Genomic DNA, 22,011 nt, shown 5'->3' with positions numbered 1-22,011 from the left:
ACTAAATATGATGAAAACGAAAAAGAGCATTTGACACATGACTAAGACTAAAACAAAAATGTTAAATAGCTGACGAAATTAACACTGGTTGGACATGGTAATGAAACAAAGGATAAACAAAATTATTTTGAAGCAACATTTATTGAAATACAGTAGATAATGTTGTCATATTACTGTACAATATATAACATGTTTTCAATTGTCCAGATTGGAGGCTTATTCAGCAGCTTCTTTTCCCTGTAAAAGATAAAGATATTGAGACAATATCCAATGGAAGGTTTTGAGTCTTATCATACTTAAAATCCACTGTATGAATGTTCACAGATAACATATTCACATTTACCTTGCCAGAGTCACGGGTCTTAGCTCTCAGCTTGTTGACCTGGGTCTCAGCAATGTCAGCACGCTCCTCAGCCTCCTCCAGCTCATTCTGAACCTTCCTGCACTTGGACAGGTGACCATTGGCCTGCTCCTCCTGTGGAAGTTTCATAGATCAGTATTACTTAGGAATACTAAGAGTAGAATGAAAAGCATGAAGAAAGACAAGTAGAGCATTTTGACTTAAAACAACGTACCGCTTCCTCAGCCGTCCTCTTGTAGGTCTTAACCTTGAGCTGCAGCTTGTCGACCAGATCCTGCAGCCTGGCAACATTCTTCTTGTCCTCCTCAGTCTAATGGAAGCAAGGAATTAAAATGAATCAGCTAAATGAGTTAGAAATCGTTCAATATTTTCCTTCAGTCAAAAGAAACACTAATGATGATCAAGTTGTCATGAATGTGAACATGACATACCTGGTAGGTGAGTTCCTTCACTCTCCTCTCGTATTTGCGGACACCTTTAACAGCATCTACTCCACGTCTCTGCTCAGCCTCAACCTCTCCTTCCAGCTCACGCACCTTCAGAATTGGATAAAATATTAAGAATCCACGTTTCTCTGTAATTGTACAGATGACTACATTAGTTCAACAATATATATCTTGACATGTGGCTATTATTTGATCTTACTCTGGACTCCAGTTTCTGGAGCTGCTTCTTGCCCCCCTTCATGGCCAGATTCTCAGCCTCATCCAGGCGGTGCTGCAGGTCCTTGACTGTGACTTCCAGGTTCTTCTTCATCCTCTCCAGGTGAGAGCTGGTGTCCTGCTCCTTCTTCAGCTCCTCAGCCATCATGGCAGCCTATAAGATAAATAATTTGTATTCACTAGAAATGTCATGAGAAAATGTTACATTGTTGACTGAAATTACATGAAGAAATTAAATCATCAGTGATTACCTTCTTGGCCATAAAGAAACTATCATATGAAATGTAAACCCACATCAGTTTCATGTTTCATGTTTTCGAACATGTAAATTGAGTTATGTTTTGCTTTTGTTTATTTTTTTATTTAATTTCTTGAGATCAATTATTTGTTTTGATTTCATATTGTTTGTGTTTATTTAGATGTTCGAAATAAAGATTTCAAATCAAATCAGTGATGGCCTTCTTGGCCATAAAGAAACTCATATGAAATGTAAACCCACATCAGTGATGGCCTTCTTGGCCTTCTCCTCTGCATTCCTGGCTTCCTGAACACTGTCATCTACTTCACCCTGGACTTGGACCAGGTCAGTCTCAATCTTCTTCTTGGTGTTCAGAAGGCTGGTGTTCTAAAAGAAAAACATTATACAGATAAGAGTTTCAAGGATGGCTCACACATAACCCAAAGAAACACATGCCTAAAAACAAATGATCAGATAATGTTGTTTGTTTACCTGAGAGTGCAGCAGTCCAACACGCTCACTGGCGTCCACCAGTTCCTGCTCAGCCACTTTGCGGCCTCTCTCTGTCTGCTCCAGACCAGCTCTCAGCTCCTCGATCTCAGCCACCATGAGTCCATTTCTACGGTCAACCATGGCAGCCTGCTCCTTCAGGTCTTCCTGTGCTCTGAGCGCATCATCAAGGTGCAGTTGGGCATCCTAATGTTAAAAGACATAGGTGACTGAAATTATCACAAAAGGTCCGAATGTGGCTACAATTAAGGGTATGCCATACATGCTTTTCAGCTTCAGGCAGCCATGGAATTGGAGCTTAATTTACAATAGCTCATGCAAGTGGTGGACATCAACAGTAATACAAAAATAAATGTAAACAGCAATTAACTCATTGAGCGCCAATCACGAGATATCTTGTTTCTGAGAGCCAGCGGTTGAGCGCCAAAAATGAGATATCTCATTTTTTGTTCCTTTTTTTTCTTTTTCTAAAACAAAACAGATTATATGGATGATGATTATGGGTGATAAGGTGCATTTCCACCAGACTATGTTGGACTCAGCACTTCTGGTAAATCATAAAAATACTATAGTCAAACTATGGACGAAACCTATTTGAAAAAAATTTAATCTCACCGATTCCACATATTATTTTTACGCACAGTTATTGTTATGTTTGAAGGCTCACGGTGTTCCATTAAAGATACCAATTGTACACCACAGATACCACACATTTTTCTATGAAAGAGAGACATCGGGAGGTTTTGTTTCAGATTTTTATCATCAATTACTAACGTCCTCGTATGAAACCCTCCACCTAGACTCAGTCTGGAGGAGGGATATACCAGACCTGGAAATAGATTTTGATTGGCAAGAAGCCTGGGCAAATGTTCGACTTACATCAAGGAACCCGGACCATCAACAAATCAATCTTAACTATATTCACAGGACATACTTGACTCCTATAAGACTGAACAGAATGGGTCTTAAACAAGACTCCAAATGCTCCTTATGTACAAATGGGGACGAGGGGACATTTATGCACATGTACTGGGACTGCCCACCAGTTAAGATATTCTGGAAAGAAGTGACCCAGCAATTATCAAATCTCTTAACTCTGAATATACCTGTACACCCCTCTGTATTACTGCTGAATGATGTTTTTTAATATGCAGTACATCCACAGCTAAAGAGATTGGTTTTATCTGGTATCACAGTGGCTAAAAAGCTGATAGCATCACGATGGTTTCAACCGGAGAAAATGTGCCGGAAGGTCTGGATTCTTACATATCTCGATGTGATTTATCAAGAAATATCTACAGCAAGAATTTTGGGTCTCAATGAATCCAAAATGACAATGTGGTTAGAAGTGGTGGAGAGAATAAAAGCTAGCATATAATGGTAGTGTCTGGTTAGGAGCAAATGATAATGGATGGATTATCCAATGGGGGGTCCGGGAGGGGGGGTACGAGCTAGAGCATATGTGTGTAGGGTATTAGATAGCTGGTATTAGGGGTATATCCTGTATAAGACATTTTACTAAATGGTAATTTCATTGGATATGCACTGTTAATTAATGCTTGTATATCTTATCGTGTGTTGTCATGTTTGTTTATATGTTTGTTTAAAAAATAATAAAAAAAATAAAATACAAAAAAAAAGAGGAAACCTATTCGACTCTGTGGTATAGCCTGGCCCGAGCAGACTAGAAGAAGACAACGGATGAGGACCACCTAACGTTATATGTATCGATCCTGTTGTGATTCAAGACACTTGGAGTAAGAGTGGAGACTGAGAAAGGTAACGTCTATTTTACCGAACCCATCATAAAACATGCTTTTGTAATGATCGCAGCGTCGGAACCCCCCCCCCAACCCCGATGGCTTTGTGAAGAAACATGGTCGTGTTTACCTTTGACGTGGCAATAATATAGGTTTCAGGCGAGCAGCCGCGAGATTTGCACATACGCCGCACAAAACACTATATCTCACAATCTAGAAAACCAGCCTGGATTATTGTGAAACGGGGTGATTTTTTGCGTGGTATAGCGCACAAACGAAGGTATGTAGAAATAAACAGCTTTGTCCCTGTTGGAGTATAAATAGTGTCTGTCAAATGATCCATACTATTGTCTCCATAGCTATAATATAGAATATACGATGGGTCCGCAAACATTGTGAAAATGGTCAATAACAAAGCGCCAGGGAGTAAAGATGGAAAAACAGTGTGGCAGTCAATGAGTTAAGAATATAATGACATACATATAAACCTTTCATATTTTGGATCACTGGTTAATTAGCATATAGAGGACTATACTGTGACAGCGTAATACAAAGGTTCCTCATCCAGTACCTTGAGCTGTCCCTGAACATTCCTCAGTGACTTCTGGGCCTCAGCAGCCTGGCGGTTGGCATGACTCAGCTGGATCTCCATCTCATTCAGGTCTCCCTCCATCTTCTTCTTGATTCTCAGGGTATCATTCCTGCTCCTGACCTCAGAGTCCAGAGTGCCCTGCATGGAGTCAATCACCCTCTGGCTGTTCCTCTTGATCTGCTCCATCTCCTCATCCTTCTCTGCCAGCTTCCTGTCAACCTCACCCTTAATCTGGTTGAGCTCCAGCTGGACACGCAGAATCTTGGATTCTTCATGTTCCAGAGTTCCCTAAAAATATACATCCAATAATAGTCCTGGTTCACTTTCGAATGTAAGGGAAATATATATATACATTATTTGATTAACTGTAAAATCAAAATTTACAAACAAAATAACATTATAATGTAGAGATAGCTAAGATAATATGTACCTCAGCTTCCTCAAGGGCTGTCTGCATCTCTGACTTCTCAGTTTCCACTGTCTTCTTGGCCTTCTCCAGCTCATGGATGTTCTTTCCAGTCTCACCAATCTGTTCAGTCAGGTCTGATATCTCCTCTGTAGATACCACAAAACAGGGATTAGAAACACTACATTGCAGCTTTCCTAGCTAGTGTGTTCATCTACATCTATCATGGTATTAAGTAACAGTTATTTTTCTTAACGGACTCACGCTGCAGGTTCTTGTTCTCGCGTTTCAGTGTCTCCAGCTGGTCCAGGGCCTCCTCATAGGAGTTCTTGATCTTGAACACCTCAGTGCTGAGAGAACGAGCCTCTTTCTGAGCTCCCTCCAGCTCTGCCTGGCCCTCCTCGAACTTCTGCTTCCACTCAGCCAGGACCTGCAAAGTAATTTAGAGAAATGTAACCTAGTACTTGGCGGCACAAATTCTCACTACATGTCCTTAGTTAAAGTCATGAATATCAATGTACCTTGTCAAAGTTCCTCTGCTTCTTGTCAAGGTTGGCAGCCAGACCATTGGCCCTCTCCACATCAATCATGAGGTCCTCCACCTCACCCTGGAGTCTCTGTTTGGTCTTCTCCAGAGAGGCACACTTGGAGTTCACAGCCTCAATCTGCTCCTCAGCCTCTTGAAGGCGCTGGGCCAGCTTTTTCCTGGTGAACAATTATTAAATGTAACAATGTTATGAAATGTAATTAACTATGTTTGTTGAGATGTACAGTAAAAAATAACAACATTGACTTACTTTGCCTCCTCAAGCTCCTCTGTGCGCTGGACTGCATCAGTTTCATACTTGGCCCTCCACTGGGCCACCTCACTGTTGGCCTTGGACATGCCACGCTGCAGCTCAGCCTTGGCCTCCTGCTCCTCCTCAAACTGCTCCCTCAGAAGGTCACAGTCATGGCGGGCTGATTGAACACCATGGGCAAGGGCATTCTTAGCCTAAAAAGGTTATTGAAATAAGTACAATTTAAATAGAGACAATAATAATTCAAAGAAAAAGATCTGTCATACCTTTTTGAGAAGATTCTGCTCACCTTAACCTCCTCCTCAACCTGCCTCTTCAGCTCATCAATCTGCTGAGTGAAGGCCTGCTTGCCTCTGGTCAGCTGGGAGACAAGGGCTTCTTTCTCCTCAAGCTGACGACCAAACTCACCTGTTTTTGAAATTTGATTTATTTTAGATACGTTAGAGTAAAAAAAGAAAATGCTAGAGTAAAAAAAAAAAAAACTCACCATTCTCAGTTAGAAGTCTTGCTTTCTGACCGCCGATATCATTTATCTGGCGCACATTCTCGTCGCTTTTGGCCTTCAGTTCACTAAGTTGGTCCTCAAGGGTGCGACTCATCTTCTCAAGGTTTCCCTGTTAATCACATTGAATGGGTTGTGTAATTTTTTCAGACATGTGTTCTACACATGAATGTATATGTACTGTGTAGATTAGTATACCTTGGCCTTAGCAACAGCTTCCATGTTGCTGGAGAGGTCATCGATCTCCATCTTGTATTCACTCTTCTCCTTCTCCAGCTTCTGCTTGACACGCTGGAGGTTGTCGATCTGCTCTCCCAGCTCTGCAACACTGTCAGCCTGCTTCTTGCGGAGAGCAGACGCGGTGGCTTCATGCTGCAGGGTGGACTCCTCAAGGTCACGACGCAGCTTCTGGAACTCAGCCTCGCGCTTCTTGTTCATATCAATCTGAGAAGCAGTGGCTCCACCAGCCTCCTCAAGCCTCTCACTGATCTCCTCCAGTTCCCTGGAGAGGTCAGCTCTCTGCTTCTCAACCTTGGCACGAGCAGCACGTTCAGCCTCAATCTCCTCCTCCAGCTCTTCAATACGGGCCTTTAAATGATTTAAAATTCATATGATGAGTGATTGCAATTCATAAGTTTGACAATAGGTTCATTGAAGGAAAATGAAGGAGCAGCCAGGTGTAGCACTCTTTAATGTCACAACACAGAGGTGTCACACATTACACTCTGCACAAAGGGCATTTAAATTGTAACTCCTGGGCCCAAGTACATTTTTCATACAACCGCTTACGATCAAATAATATAATTTCCACAAAAACGTGGAAAATATGGACTTTTTAACTTTTGAAAATAAAATCATTTAGCTAGTGATATCTCTGTTTTCCTGGCAATACCTGAAGATCTAACTAATGCATGGAACACAATTATTCACAAACATTAGATTCCTATGCAATGGAATCATTATTTACTGTTATTACATGGCGTTTTCACATTCGCTTGTGATTGGTCAATAGCGCGCGTCAGAGGTCCGATATTACCCGATAACGGACCTCTGTGGAACAATAATGACCGCTGTGCGCAGCTGTGCGCAATCAAGCCCACTGCCATCAGTGCAATCAGACACTGCCGGCTGCCGGCGATGACAGGGCGAAGCGATGAGCGGAGCCAGAACCAGTGTTGCGAGTCGATGTAAAATTAATTAGGTATATTGTTAGTAAGTTAGCCATGTAATAAGCGGGATAATGTATAGCTATACTCGAGGCGGCTCGGTATTTTAAACTCTGTGTCGGTCAATTATTTTGCGACAATGTCCTCGTAGCTATACATTATCCCTTACTTAATGTTCCAGCAAACAACTACACATTTTGCCTTGGTGGTTTTGGGCTGGGACATAGCTGCCACATCATAACAAAATGATTAGTACCAACACTGGCAATAATAAATCTTGTATCTTGGCTATAGCCTCAGATTGTGGCTCTCTCTCGCTACTGAGTGTCATTGCAAGGGTAAAGTAAATTACAATTGAAAATCAATCGTAATCAGTTGTGTTGTAAATTTTTCTGAATTGATTTAGAACCGAAACTACTTATTGGCACTACTTTGGTGGATTCAATGAATAAATGCCATACTCTCAGCCAATCAGAATCTAATGTTTGGCGAATGTTTGGCGAATATGTTGAAGAGGTAAAGTATAATCGTACTCACCTGCAGCTCCTTGATCTTCTTCTGAAGCTGAGCACCCAGGGACTGCTCATCCTCAATCTTGCTAAGCAGCTGGGAAGTTTCAAAGTCCTTCCTATAAGATTCATAAGAAAAAACAGTATAGTTACCTCATCTTGACACAGTATATTATGTCATGCATGAGAAAATATACAGTACAGTATATAAGTGAAACCCAATCTATATTACTTCTTGATCTTCTCGTCAGACTGCTGCTTGTCATTCTCCAGATCCATGACGGATTCTTGAGCCAGTTTCAGGTCACCTTCAAGCTTCCTCTTGGTTCTCTCAAGGTCCATGCGGAGCTTCTTCTCTTGCTCCAAAGAACCTTCAAGCTGTGAATTTAAGTTTAGAAATTGGTCAACAATAGGATTAGTATACCAAGCAGCTAGTATACTTTTGTTTATCGGTTGAACCATCCCAAAATGTTAATAAATAGTTTGCCAATACATAATGATAGATATTGGTGTGTCAACACAACACATCACATTTCATGCCAGTTGATCAGATCGTTGCCAAACATTCAAAGATAAACACCGTAAATCTGATTGACACTAGACTTTGTGCTCATCCAAGCTATCCCTTTTCTACAACTTCACCAGTAGGATGACCCATGTCTGCCATATTGCATTTTCTGCCATTTAGAATCTTTCCACCACTCCTCCAAGCCTGACTATTCACCTGATTCTCACAACGCTTGCTGTGTGGCATCAAGAGCACAGCTTCTTGAAATGTGTATTCCTGAAAGTTTCTAGGTCTTTCTGTATGATGGCTACTCCTAATCGAATTTGGAAAAAGGCACTGTAAACAGGAAGTGACACCACACTTGACACACATGCTTGCTCCATGATAGTAAAGAGATGTCCAAAGGTTTGTGTGAATCAGTCACATGATGGTGATATTCACAAAAATCATATAATAGAGACATTCAATTTGCCACAAAGATTTTGATGTGGCAATTTCTCACTCTAAATATCACACCAATAACCCAGATGGTGGCGCTAATGTTCAACGTTGAAAAGCAATAAATTGTACACTGCAGAGTCCATTCGACATAGGACTTTGTACATATATCCAGCTACATGTATCATTAGTCTACAACACTGGTCCGCCAATTACATAATTGCATAAAGATAATGGATCTCGTGTTCAGGTTAAAGCATTCCAGGCAGCAATAAACTGTAAATGTAAAATTTCCTGATGACAAATTGGTCACAGCTCATCTAAAATTGCCTGTTTGTTTTCTTCAACATTTTTATAGAACTCATAACTCACATCATCCACTTGCTGCTCTAGCTTGGTCTTGGCCTTGGTCAGAGTGTTGACTTTGTCTTCCTCTGCCTGCAGGTCATCAAGAGTCTGCTGATGTGCCTCTTGGAGGGCTTTCTTCTCCTTTGTCAGCTTAGCAACGCTCTCATCCTGAGCGGCCATCTCCTCAGACAGGTTCTTCACCTGAATAAGGAATACAAATCATGTTATCATAAATGAATGATCATCTTTTTATCGTTTGATAATTTAGCCAGAGAAAATACTTATGAACCTTGTTCTCAGTGGCATGTTTCTCCTTCTCCACTTTGGCCAAGGTGAGCTCCAGGTCATCAATGTCCTTCTTGAGCTCAGAGCATTCATCCTCCAGTTTCCTCTTCTTGGCAGTCAGCTCACCATTCATTTCCTCCTCATCTTCCAGTCTCTCAGTTGTCTCTTTGAGTTTGGCCTCAAGCTGGATCTTACTCTTGATAAGTCCCTCACATCTCTCCTCAGCATCTGACAGATTATCTGATTCCTAGGGCACAATAATAATGATAATATTATTCTCTATATGACATAAACAGAGAGACAGTTTATAATTTACATATATCAACAGTTTCTAGACAGATGAAGTCTACTTACAGATGCCGCTAGCAGCGACAGATCACTCTTCTCTTGGAGAAGAGACACCATCTTCACCTCCAGCTCCTTCTTCTTAGCCAGAGCAGCGGCCAGGTCTGTCGTCATCTTCTCATAGTTCTCCTTCATGTTAGCCAGCTCCTTCTCAGTCTCAGCAGTCTGTAGAAGAGGCTTGATCTTGTAGTAAACCTTCATCCATGGCCAGGTTTTGACATTCATGAATGAGCGGATGTTGTATTGGATGGAATAAATAGCTTCCCTGTGAAAAAAGAGTTGCTGTTCAATTCAAAATTCATTTTAGCATGTTTTTTAACATAACAATGTATTTAGAATGTGGCTGTTTTCAACATGCCTTCTCGCCATCATCTTCACAAACTCCCTCCTCATGAGGAAACCACGGCAAAGAGACTGAGTCATTTTGACCAGACTAGCCAGCTTCTCATCTCTCATCTCCTCAAGGACACCCAGCAGACCAGCTTTGAAGAACACCTGAATAAGATGAATGACATATTCTTATATGACTTTGTTGGTTTTTATTTGATGGGATAATGCCAGCATTTTTTTTTGCGATCTGAAATCATATTGCATCACGCAAGCCTACCCTAGCCTACCCAAGGGCCGCCGGCGATCAGATGTGAAAAAAGCGCCCCCTATCGTCTCCCAGATGGTAAATCACCCTTTTGGAATGGACTCAATGAAAATGGATGGGGAAAAAAAAAAATTCCAGTCCACATTTTCCAGTCCACTGATGCAGCCAGGGTTACCAGAGTTCATTCTGGATCCTCTGAGCCCCGCGGATCATGAGTTCTACTCTATACACGTTAGATCTATACACTTATCGATTTTTTCGAATGGTGATCAGGAATTGGAATATACCATTTGGATACCATCTGATGTCAGGTAAGGAATCTATGTTATCAGTGTTAGGATAATCAGACTCGTTTTCGAGGAGATATACTGTAAGCTTTTTTGTGATATGTGCTCTATCTGTTTCACTGTAAAATCCATGAGGAAATGAAATCAGCTATTATCAGCGCGCGGCTCGAACGTGCGTGCACGTATACTATTGATCATCTAGCGTTTATTTGAAAACGATTCATAAATAGGCCGACAAATATCAACGTTATGGAATATTCCAGTAAAAGGCGATTATCACAGAATGGGCTGTTTTTCACCCGAAAACGGGTGCTTTTCAAAATGCTCTCAAACGGAAATGAAGCGATAAAAAACCAATCTGCCTTGACAACACTGACTGGAAAATGATTCTTTGATAAGCGACGGGCAGATTAGACACATAGCCATAATTTAAAACATAGATTAGGCGATATTAACGTTAACATTGGGAGTGGACCGTGGCATTCAAGGGGGTAAAAAGGAAAACACGGCGTGGCGCTCAAAGTGTTAACATGGGGATAACGTGGCTGTGTTTGCAGGCCTAAAGCTATATTATATATTATAGCTATGGATCTAATAATATAGTCGATTGTCATTGAGTTTCTTCTGGTCAAGATGCAAAAAACAGATAATTTTTCCATCCATACATTTCCGTTTTATACCGTCGTGAATATGAGTGTAGTTTCAGGGTGGTCTGGTGTCATTTCCAAAATGACAGACACCAAGCCACATCGTTTCAAATGGAGTGCAATAGCGGCCGCAAGGTGTTAGGCGGCGGTATTGGCCTTTTGAGATCCCAGACCCATCCCCAGTGATAACACAGGCTGCCGGCATGTCTTTATGAATGGAAATATCGAATAAAAGAAACAACAATGAAAACCCGACTATACTGGTTTTCGGGGGTCCTGGCACTCAACGTTCGGCGAGTTAACCCTAGATCTTAGATCCTAATATGAAAAACGATGTGATTTAATGTTCAATGTCTTACCTTGACTTTGTCTATTTTACTGCTACAGTATCTATTTTATGCTTTATGTCTGCACTTTATGCATTGCTCTTGATCTGCCAATGTTGTGCTCATTTTATGCCTGTCTTTTTGTACTGCTGTGAAGCACTTTGAGCTGCAATTCTTGTATGAAAGGTGCTATACAAACACAGTGTATTATTATTATTATTATTATTATTATTATTATTATTATTATTATTATTATTATTATTATTATTATTATTATTATTATTATTATTATTATTATTATTATTATTATACATTATTATAGTTTGCTTCATTAATTAAAGGGTGTGAATTTAAGTGTTCTCTAGTACCTTTTGTCCGTTGTTAAGAATTCTATCAACTTCTATTCTTCTAGCCATTCCCGACATTCTGTCTGTGTGGGAAGGTGGGAAAGAATCATATAACATGCGCAAATGCTGACTGATCTGATTGTGGAAGTGAAGGATAAGATAAGATAAGATAAGATAAGATAAGATAAGATAAGATAAAATAAGATAAGATAAGATAAGATAAGATAAGATATTCCTTTATTGGCCCCCTTGGGGAAATTCAGGAGTACACCACTTTATTCTTTTAAATACGTTTTGGCCCAGTTTTGGTCTGCTGGGTGGCCCGCGGACCCAGGGCCGGATTAACGACCGGGCCGTTTGGGCCGCGGCCCGTGGGCCTCTAGTGACGAGGGGCCTCCACATTTTTTGTTTGTTTTTTGTTTAAATATTTTTTTTTTATTATTATTATTATTTTGAAGATCGATGTCATACTGTGACACTGAAATGAAAAAATATTTCATCAACTAAAATATTTAGTCAACAAAAACTAAAATATACAGTACGTCACACCCCGTGCCTCTCCCTGCCGTCTGCAAGTGACTAATCTTGCGTTTCCGACCACCCAGTAAGCTAACCATGGATAAATCCAAAAAAAGGAAAGTCTGAGGAAAATAGAGGGTTTAATTCAGCGTGGACAGATTAATTTGCTTTCACGACTAACAATGCAGGCTTACCTGTAGCCTATGCCTGATATGTGGTGCGAAATTTGTGAACAATGATTACTGTCATTTTGATTACTGTAGTTTGCCTGGTATCATGGTATGTAGCCTTGGTTAGTGGCTGCCCCACCAATGTTTTATTTTTTTTTATCCACTTTTTCTCCCATTTTCAATTTTTCTCCCATCCCAATTTCGTATCATCCAATTCAACCCTCCCCTGTCTCGAACACTGTTTCTTGCCTCCCACAAGCCGGCTGCAATGTGGACTAAGTCATACATAGCACGAGTCCCCTCCGATACTCGAGGTAACAGCAGTCGCATCTTTTTCACCTGCGCGGCGCGATCTTTCAGCGTCTGGGGTCTGCGCTTTGGAGGGGCGCGGCCCCCATCGCTTCCTGATTCTACTGCGCAGGCGCACCAACCGACCTGTAGGAGTCGCTGTCCACAACGTCCGATCCCCACCCATCAGTTTCCAACCCCCTAATACTGCCAATGTGTATTAGTACGGATGACCAGCTTAACTGAAAGCAATGTGGAGCGCTGGGCTCAAACAGGCAAACCCAGCGTCTCCAGTATTCGTGGTGAGCGCCTTGCCAACTGCACCACGTAGTCGCCCTCCCTACCAATGTTTTATAAAAACGCCACTGTGCGTGCGTGCACGTGTGTGTGTGTGTGGGGGCCTCCACAAGAGTCTGGCCCAGAGGCCTCTGAATTCTTAATCTGGCCTTGTGCGGACCCATCTGGGCCTCTCTCGCGGGCCATTTGGTCCTCTCTGGCAGACCAAAACTGGGTATCGCGCGCGGTCCAACTGGATAGGTGGTGTCTTGTATTCGACAGGCTTTTGTCCCAATCGGCGCACCAACTAGGCGGCGCGCGTGGACCAACTGGGTCGCGCAGGATAACTGGATAGGTGGTGTCTTGTATTCGACAGACTTGTTTCCCAATCGGCACCTCATACATTGTCGTGGGGGCGACAGTGGTTCAGGAGGTAGAGCAGTCTTTTGGAGGTTCCCGGTTCAATTCCCACTCCTCCCAGGCCAGGGTGTCGAAGTGCCCTTGAGCTATAGACGATTAACCCTATAATTGCTCCCGATGAGCAGGTTGGCACCGTGCATGGTTGCCTCTGCCATCAGTGTGTGAATGTGTGAGTGAATGGGTAAAATGTGAGGAACAAATTGTAAAGCGCTTTTGATAAAAGCTGTGAGGTTCGCCTGTTCCCTGGGGTCGGTTACAAACCATAACAAAAGCGCTATATAAATACAGCCATTTTGCCATTTTGTCAATCACAACTGTTTCTTTCCTATGACAAAAATGTTTTGGTGATTACTTATACACACACTACTGTGATATGAATGATGCATGCAAGGTTTGTTTAGTATCACAACATTATGTGGCTATTTTGACCTCACAGTGGAAATAATAGCATTGTGATTAGATGATGAAAAAGTGTACAGTATATTTGGAAATAAATGGAAAACTGTCCAATCAGCTTATTAAATGTTCAGTTTTCAGGTATATTTTTCAGATTGCTTTCACACATCAAACAAACCACTCCAGGGTTTCCTTGGAAGCAGACTGAGACCACCTCAAACAGGTGGACCAGGATGTGGTTGTTTGCACCCAAGTTCGATTCCAGTGTTCACACCAACCCAAATGAATCAAGGGGGTAAATTCTCCAGTATAATTGCAGTCCATTTACTAGGGCAGTACCCGACTCAGAAATATCTTAGTCTAAATGGATTCAGCAGGTAAATACAACGACTTGTTTGGTATGTTAAGAAAATAAATTATATGTAATTATCTGGTTATTAGGTTATACTGGACACCCTCCATACAGTCAGTATTGAGACTTCTCTCAGACCATCATATTCAATTAAGTCAATCAACATTTAGTATTTTCTTTACCTTGGTGTGCCCAAACTTGTAATCTTCATGTTCCACATCAATTGAACCAAGCAGCTTCTCAGAGGCCTTCTTGTTGTCCATGAACTGACCTTCAGGGCAGGCACTGGCATTCAGTATTTTGTACCTTTTGTGAAAGAGTTCATGGTCATGTTCAGCACTTAGGTAGTTGTAAGTTTCAAAATTTGTTGAGAGTTAATGGATACCTCTGCTTGAAGTCAGCATAGATAATTCTGCTAGGGAATCCCTTTCTGCAGATTCTGATACCCTCCAGTACACCATTACACCTCAGCTGGTGGATAACCAGGAAGTTCTGCATCAGACCTACAGAGAAGATTTTTTCACGATTATTACGACAATGTAATGACTCATTACCACTCCACTACACTAAATCACTAAAGCACATCATAATAAGACATCATGTTAACTGTTAGTGTACCTGGAGTCTTTGACTCATTGGGAATCAGGCAACGCACAAAGTGAGGATGGGTGGCCCTCAAGTTGGTCATCAGCTTGCCCAAGTTCTCCTGTAGATGCATATCAAAACCAAATATTATTCATGAAAAGCAATTATTTGTATTTAATTCCAAAAAGTCAACAAGTGTTGTTGTTAGATCTTACCCTGAACTGGGAGGACACAGTCTGCATGGAGCCACCCTTCTTCTTGCCTCCCTTCTTTGCACCACCAGTCTCTAATAATTTGATAATACATCATCAGTTTATAGATTCAACATTATTATCTAAATGGAATTATGCTGGACATTTTTGTTGGACAATGTAATTTAATTGATAGCATTGAAAATACAATTAGTATGACACAGAGGATAGTTAGAAGTTGAGATAATTGTCTCTTAGACCAAAGTACAAATCTTAATAATCACACTTAAAAGTATATTTCTCATAATGACGTACCTTCAACTACAGCAGGATACAGTACAGGCAGCAGTTTAACGGAAGACTTCTGGTAAAGCTGCATCACCGAATCGTTCAGTGGATCCTTGTTCTTTTCCAGCCATCCAGTGACGTTGTAATCCACAGTTCCAGCATAGTGGACCATGGAGAAGTGGGCCTCAGCCTTTCCCTTTTTTGGTTTTGGTTTCTCAAATGCTATGTTCTTGCCAAGATGTTGGTCAAACAGCTTGTTCTTGAAGCTAGAGTCAGAAGCCTTGGGGAACATGCACTCCTCTTCAAGGATGGAGAAGATGCCCATGGGCTTTATAAAAGTGGAAAAGAGATATACAGATCATTTAGACACACCTTGTGGCATTCTAAGGAATATTTCAATAAGTCACAACGTTATGGTGTACCTTCTCAATGAGCTCAATGCAGGCAGCCAAGTCCATGCCGAAGTCAATGAACTCCCAGATAATACCCTCCTTCTTGTACTCCTCTTGCTCCAGGACAAACATGGTGTGGTTGAAGAATTGTTGCAGTTTCTCATTGGTGAAGTTGATGCAAAGCTGCTCCATGCTGTTGTACTGTCAGTTGGGGGAAATATATATTAGCCTAATCTCCTACATTACTTGAGGAAATGTCGTTCCATGAAATTAGGCAGTCTATAGATTGCTATAATTGCATACTTACATCAAAGATCTCAAACCCAGCAATGTCCAGCACACCAATGTAAGACGATCTTGGCATCTTGGTGTCCAGCTGCTGGTTGATACGGATGACCATCCACAAGAACATCCTCTCATAGATGGACTTGGCCAGGGCCATAACAGAGTTATAGACCTGAAAAAAATTATTTGATTGAATTAAAATGCATGTATCTACATACATTAGCACTCCAATGCTGTCAGTCTGCCACTTGCACACACTCTCCAAAATGTTACTTTGGAAATAGTGTATACAGGAAAATGTGAAGCAACATAATTGCTGTGACCTGTGTGTGAAATACATAGAAGGGGAAGGATGTAATGTATCTTGCTCACCTGAGGCACAGTCTGTCCCTTGGTGACATACTCGTTTCCGACCTTCACTTTGGGGTAGCACAGACCCTTCAGCATGTCAGCAGAGTTCAGGCCCAAAAGGTAGGCGATTTTGTCAGCCTCTGAAAATGTGTATAAAACGCATTCAGGAGAAATATCCAGGAATATTGGATTCACACTAGCACACTAGCACAGCAAAGAGACAGCATAATGCCATAGAGTCACACTAGCATAGCAAAGAGACAAAATAATGTCATAGAGTTACACTAACATAGCAAAGAGACAGCATAATGCCATAGAGTTTCACTAGCATAGTAAAGAGACAGCGTGCCATAGAGGTACACTAGCATAGCAAATAGATAGCATCAGGGACGTGCACAGGACTTTAGAGGGGCATGTGCTCAACGGCTGAAAAGGGCAGTATATCTGTGTGTGTTCTAACCAAGCGCGCGACCAAGCCTATTTTTTGGGTGTCCTTTTTGGGCAGGGGCCCCCTTTTTATGCTTTTTGGGGGGTTTTGGTGATCAAATATTGAATATTGAACTATAATAATCAGTGCAGGAGCTCACTTATCCTTGAAAGACACCTTTATCACTGACTTAAAAGGCCCATACATCTCCATAAATGTTCAGGGGGGAGGGAATAAGTGCTTACCCTACAGACCCCAAGAAGTGCTGTATATTCTTTATTGTTTAATATAAATGCATTTTTTATTCCAATCCCGATTTGTATTTGAGATTCCCAAATCCCATCGGACTTCACTTCTTCGTGTCCCTCAGTGAGTGTAATACCAGCATTCAACTGTATGCGCCACAGCGGTTTCTATCATCATCATCATCACCACCCACGCTACAGTATGCATACAATATATAGGTCCGCGGAGAGGCACACTGAGGAGGCCGTGCAAACTGCAATGGAATACGGGGCATCTCTCTCTCTTTACCTAATATTTTGATTCTATCCTGACATTTTTCAGTTGGAAGGGCAGTCTATATGCGCAACGGTTAAAAAAAAAATGAAAAGAAAATATTTCAAAAAAATGTAAGGGCACTTTTTTAAGAGGCTCAAAAGGACAGGTGCTCGAGCACCCATTGGGCTCTATGTGTGCACGTGCCTGGATAGCATAATACCTAGGGTTCAGCATAGCAAAGAGACAGCATGATGCCATAGAGTCATACTAGCATAGCAAAGATGGAATATAATACTTGAACAAAAACAGAGCCCAAGGCAAATGTGCCTGTGTGAAAGTCAGGATTGTATCACTGAAAATGTTTTCTTGCAAAAATTCTGCATGATACTTGCTCAAACAATCATGTTATTTTAGATTTTTCTTTTAATTACCACAATGGATTGTGAATGTACATTTTTGAGGCGTAAGCAGCATCCTCCAATAATTGCCCAATCTGAACCCAACCCATTCATCATGACCAGGCTGAACACTTTCCCTTGACTTAACAGACTGTGATTTTGTATCTTGTGTCTTGTAGTATGTATGTATTCCATTGGAGTTACGGCTAATTATAAAACATTTGTAGATTTTTCCTTCTTTTGATTAAACTATAGTTTTTCCTCTTGGGGGAGAAAAATGTAGGAGCACAATGTTTGCTTCTTGCGTGGATGTAGCCAAGGGAACATATTTACAATATTAAGTCAATATAACCTGATAGAAAGCATGGTTTGTGTTTCAGTCAAACGTTTACTGTAAACATATACTGTGAGTTCAAAAAGTAGATTTATCATGGTTTTTGAAGGTCTAAACTATAAAAGTAAAGCCCAATAGGGAGGTGTAGTCTGACGTCACTGGTTGTTCCACCCGTATAGGGATTTATCATTGGGAAAATGGATTATCGGCTATTGTAACAATTCTGCCGCATGGAAATTGACAAGCTTCCATTTTTGCACAAAATGAGTTCCCTTCTACCACTAACATTATTGTTTAAGCATTTTTGGTTGAAATAAAGGTAGTTATAAGGTTTTTAATTTGTCGTAAAAAAAGAACTACATTTACCAGTAGGCAGCCTGTTGTTCACTAGGCAGCCTGTTCAGTGCTGTCGCCTAATCCACGTCACGGCCAGCTGATACCAAGCTAGCTAGCTAGCTAACGTTAACGTTACCTCGCTAAACGTACTAGACGTTAGCAATGTCTACTGTCGTTAACCATTTTAAATCGGGGCATGTAGAGGCATTTCGGGACAGAGTAAAATGTGCAGGTCCTCTTCTCAGACCTGTGCACTGACTGCACACATCATGCCGGCTAGCAAGCTAGCTAGCTACACGTCACGGCCGTCTGATACCATGATAGCTAACTAGCGTGAACGTTACAAGCTCAAAAACCTTATAACTAGGCCTACTACTGTCTTGTCTATAAGTTCCCTTGTTTGTGAGGACAAAAGTATACAAAGAGGAGATAACCATTTTAAATTGGGGCATGTAGAGCCCGCCGTAAAAACAATAACGTTATAGACTATACACAATATGTACAACGAAACAATGATTTACATTAGTATTTACAGTGATTTAATATGCAGTGAATACAAATAATGATAACGTGGTTGTTGCTTTTAGAAATGGTGGTTGGCTTCATCTGATAAATGGTTATGATCACCAGAGAGATACTAGCCACAGATTCAGGGTCAGTTATTTTCCCATTGTACGAATTGTTAAGCTTATGGAATGTAAGGGAAATCTGATCCTAGGTCTGCGACTAAAGCCAGGCGTCTACGCTGTGGTGACGTCAGTCAGCAGCGCCAAATAGCAGTGTAGTTTCCCAGCGAACGAAAACATAAACGTTGTTATTTTGCTACCTTTACGATTAATTGCGAATATTTTCATGTTGAGCTATAGATTGTGGATGAATACGCACAGAAAGGTACACCATGCCAATGTCCATGCTTTATTTGTTTTAAACGAACCGTTTTAGAAATGGGCAATGGGGAAATACATTAACATTATACACAAATACATTAACCACTACACCTCCCTATTAGACTGAGACTGAATTAAGTCCACAGAGAAGCTGCAGTGGAGGGATATGTTTCTCAACACTAAATCTATCAGTGAGATTTTACGATGCATGATTATAAATGATGGGAAGCAACATAAGGGCTGGTTTGAAAAATAGTGAACCTATGTTTTAATACTCACCCTCTGTGCCATCAGGCTCAGCCTGCTCCTCACGCTGCTTCTGCTTGAACTTCAAGTTGCCATGGTGAAGCACAGCACCAGTCAGCTTCCAGATATAATTCTTCTCTTCACCAGTGAAGCCCAGAACATTAATAGCATCCTGTATGAAAAGAAGTTGAAATAAGTAAAAGAAAAAATATATAAGAATGTCAGCCACATGCAGACAAGTGACCAAGAGCTTTATTGTGGACTAGTGGGTTAAAGGCACACTTGTAGAGCAAGGAAAGCTGGATATGTCAGCTACTGTACGTTTCTCTGTAATTAGAATTTTGGTGTTGAATTGAAGGCCTTCTAAATTTGAGCTCCATAGTGCTTCCTTCAGGCCAACTAGGTTTTTAAATTAAAATGTTTTGGATAAGTGGATAAGCGATCATTGCTGTTTTGCTTTAATGCAATGTATTGACTTGCTTTTCATCTTGAAAATTCATGCTAACTATACATCCCAGATGGTTCTTCTGTGTAACAAACCATCTGACGGGTCAGGTTAATTCTAAGTCATTTACCATCTTATGGCAATTTGAGAAAGTGCATATGTAGCCTAATGTAATTATTCTTAAATTAACATTTAAACATACAAAATAATATAATAAGTTGGAACATCTGTAGGTAGATTACTACACATCACTCACATCAGTGGCATCCAACTCCGCTTTGTCATCAATGCTGGCCACAGTGATATGACCCTGACTGCACATGGGGAAGTCATAGGGGTTGCTGGTGATGAGAGTCATTTCTGGTGTGGAAACACATCAAATAAGTTAGACTGGATCTGCTTCCTTCAAATGATTATGGACCATTGTTGTTGACAATTAAGATGAGTTATATAAGTTATCGGTTAATAAGTTATTCAGCTCACCAATCAGCTCAGGCTTGTGGTTGGTCATCATCTGGTAGAAGATGTGGTAGCCTCTCTCATCTGGAAGCTGGAAGCTCACTCTGGACTTCTCCAGCAGATCTATGAGGTTTGGTCATAATAAATATCTAGCCTACTAATAATGTCACTTGTTTAATTTTGTATGTGAATGTTATACTTACATGTTTCAATATCAGCACTGGACAGTTTGCCAGTTGGGAGGAAGTGGATTCTGATGAATTTACCCTTTTCAGAAGACCACAACAGTGTTATTATTGTGTAACCAAGTAATGCCCAAGTGATATTTGATAGAAAAGAAAATATTCAACTTACAAAGCGAGAGGAGTTGTCATTCCTCACGGTCTTTGCGTTGCCATAACTCTCCAGCAAGGGATTGGCTGCAATGATCTGATCCTCCAGTGACCCCTATAATTACATTTTCACATTTTAACAATCATATCAGTAAATGTCCACTCTTTGTTCAAATGTCTGTGGTTTCCATTTTCAGTATATTCTCTCAGTATTTTACCTCGATCTTTGATTCTTTCTTCTTCTCTCCACCTCCCACTGCGATTGTGGCAAAGTACTGGATGACACGCTTGGTGTTCACAGTCTTTCCGGCACCAGATTCTCCACTGTGTATAGATAATTGAATTAAGAGAAACTCACAAACTAATTTCAATCATTTTGATTATATTGATATTTTTGATGAACAATAGATGAGAAACCTACGTGATAAGAACAGACTGGTTCTCCCTATCTGTGAAAGGTAAAGAAAATACATATTTATTATCTGTTTAACCAAACCAAAAATAATAATTCATAGGATTTTCATGACCAGGACATACCAGTAAGCATGAACTGAAAGGCGTTGTCAGAGACAGAGAAGATGTGGGGTGGGGCCTCCATACGCTTCTTGCCTCTGTAGGCATTTACAACATCCGCATCGTACACTGGGAGCCACTTGTAGGGGTTCACAGTGGCACAGAACAGCCCAGAGTAGGTCTGAAGGGGAATAGACATTCAGGAACATTTACAGTAAGTTATCTTAAGGTTCATTAATTAATATTGCACCTTTTACTCATATTTGAGAATATCTTACGTAGATCATCCATGCGGCATAACGCTCTTTGAGGTTATACAACACAGAGGCTTCATTGAGATGGGTCATCATGGCCATGTCCTCAATTTTGTCATACTTGGGAGGGTTCATAGGGTGAACATCATCTTCCTTAACGGTTTTCTCCTGAAATACAGAAACACAATTTCAGTTTACCGAGTCATCTGCAAGTTGTATTGCTTTGAATTCTGTATGAAACACTTCAGCCTACTTTACCTCCTGAGTGTCAAGCACTTTGACAGTGACTTTGGCACCATCTTTGCTCAGGATGGTACATTTGAGGTACAGCTCCTCCTTATCAGCCACATAAGCAGCGGCCTTAGCATCAAAGGGTGCGGTCTGAGCTCCAAGCCTCTCAGCCTCTGGCTTACGGAGGTAAATGGCGGCCTTGCCATAAATGGCCATCTCCGCGTCTGTACTCATGGTGGCGGCTTCCTGTCAACAGACAAAAACATAATTAGTACATTAAGATTAAAACTAACAAACATGCTGCTTTTATATTTGACTGACAAAAAGATACCATGTTTTCTCCTATCTTATGTGTGTATATATTTAGACCTCATAGACCACTCATTCATGAATACATTGAAGTATACCTATTAATGTCACCATTCTTTGCATCTTTGATACTTTGTGTCCTTGTTCATTTTAGTTTGAACCGACTAAAAGGTTGCAGTACATTGGATGTCTAT

The 22,011-nt window shown here is 40.9% G+C and overlaps 1 protein-coding gene across 1 annotated transcript; it reads right to left on the bottom strand.

The window, feature by feature from the left end:
• Positions 1-216: 216 nt before the first annotated feature.
• LOC311246680 (myosin heavy chain, fast skeletal muscle-like) lies at positions 217-21,742 on the bottom strand (the record flags this gene model as incomplete). The annotated part of the gene is made up of 39 exons (XM_084336879.1): positions 217-237; positions 344-475; positions 576-671; positions 793-897; positions 1,007-1,177; positions 1,523-1,648; positions 1,754-1,957; positions 4,103-4,411; positions 4,554-4,678; positions 4,794-4,959; positions 5,051-5,234; positions 5,327-5,523; positions 5,619-5,737; positions 5,817-5,943; positions 6,030-6,419; positions 7,535-7,625; positions 7,739-7,884; positions 8,825-9,001; positions 9,090-9,332; positions 9,440-9,695; positions 9,789-9,925; positions 14,236-14,359; positions 14,439-14,556; positions 14,672-14,759; positions 14,854-14,924; positions 15,145-15,445; positions 15,540-15,710; positions 15,817-15,966; positions 16,167-16,285; positions 19,308-19,446; positions 19,976-20,079; positions 20,203-20,301; positions 20,382-20,445; positions 20,533-20,625; positions 20,729-20,834; positions 20,932-20,959; positions 21,048-21,204; positions 21,302-21,445; positions 21,536-21,742. 39 exons carry the CDS (start codon positions 21,740-21,742, stop codon positions 217-219), a joined length of 5,805 nt encoding a protein of 1,934 aa, XP_084193005.1.
• Between the last annotated feature and the right edge of the window lie 269 nt (positions 21,743-22,011).

Source organism: Notolepis coatsorum (assembly GCF_963971535.1).
Source record: "Notolepis coatsorum genome assembly, chromosome: 2".
Classification (NCBI taxonomy): domain Eukaryota; kingdom Metazoa; phylum Chordata; class Actinopteri; order Aulopiformes; family Paralepididae; genus Notolepis; species Notolepis coatsorum.
Note: the sequence above shows the minus strand (reverse complement) of the source record. Positions and strands in the feature narration are given on the sequence as shown.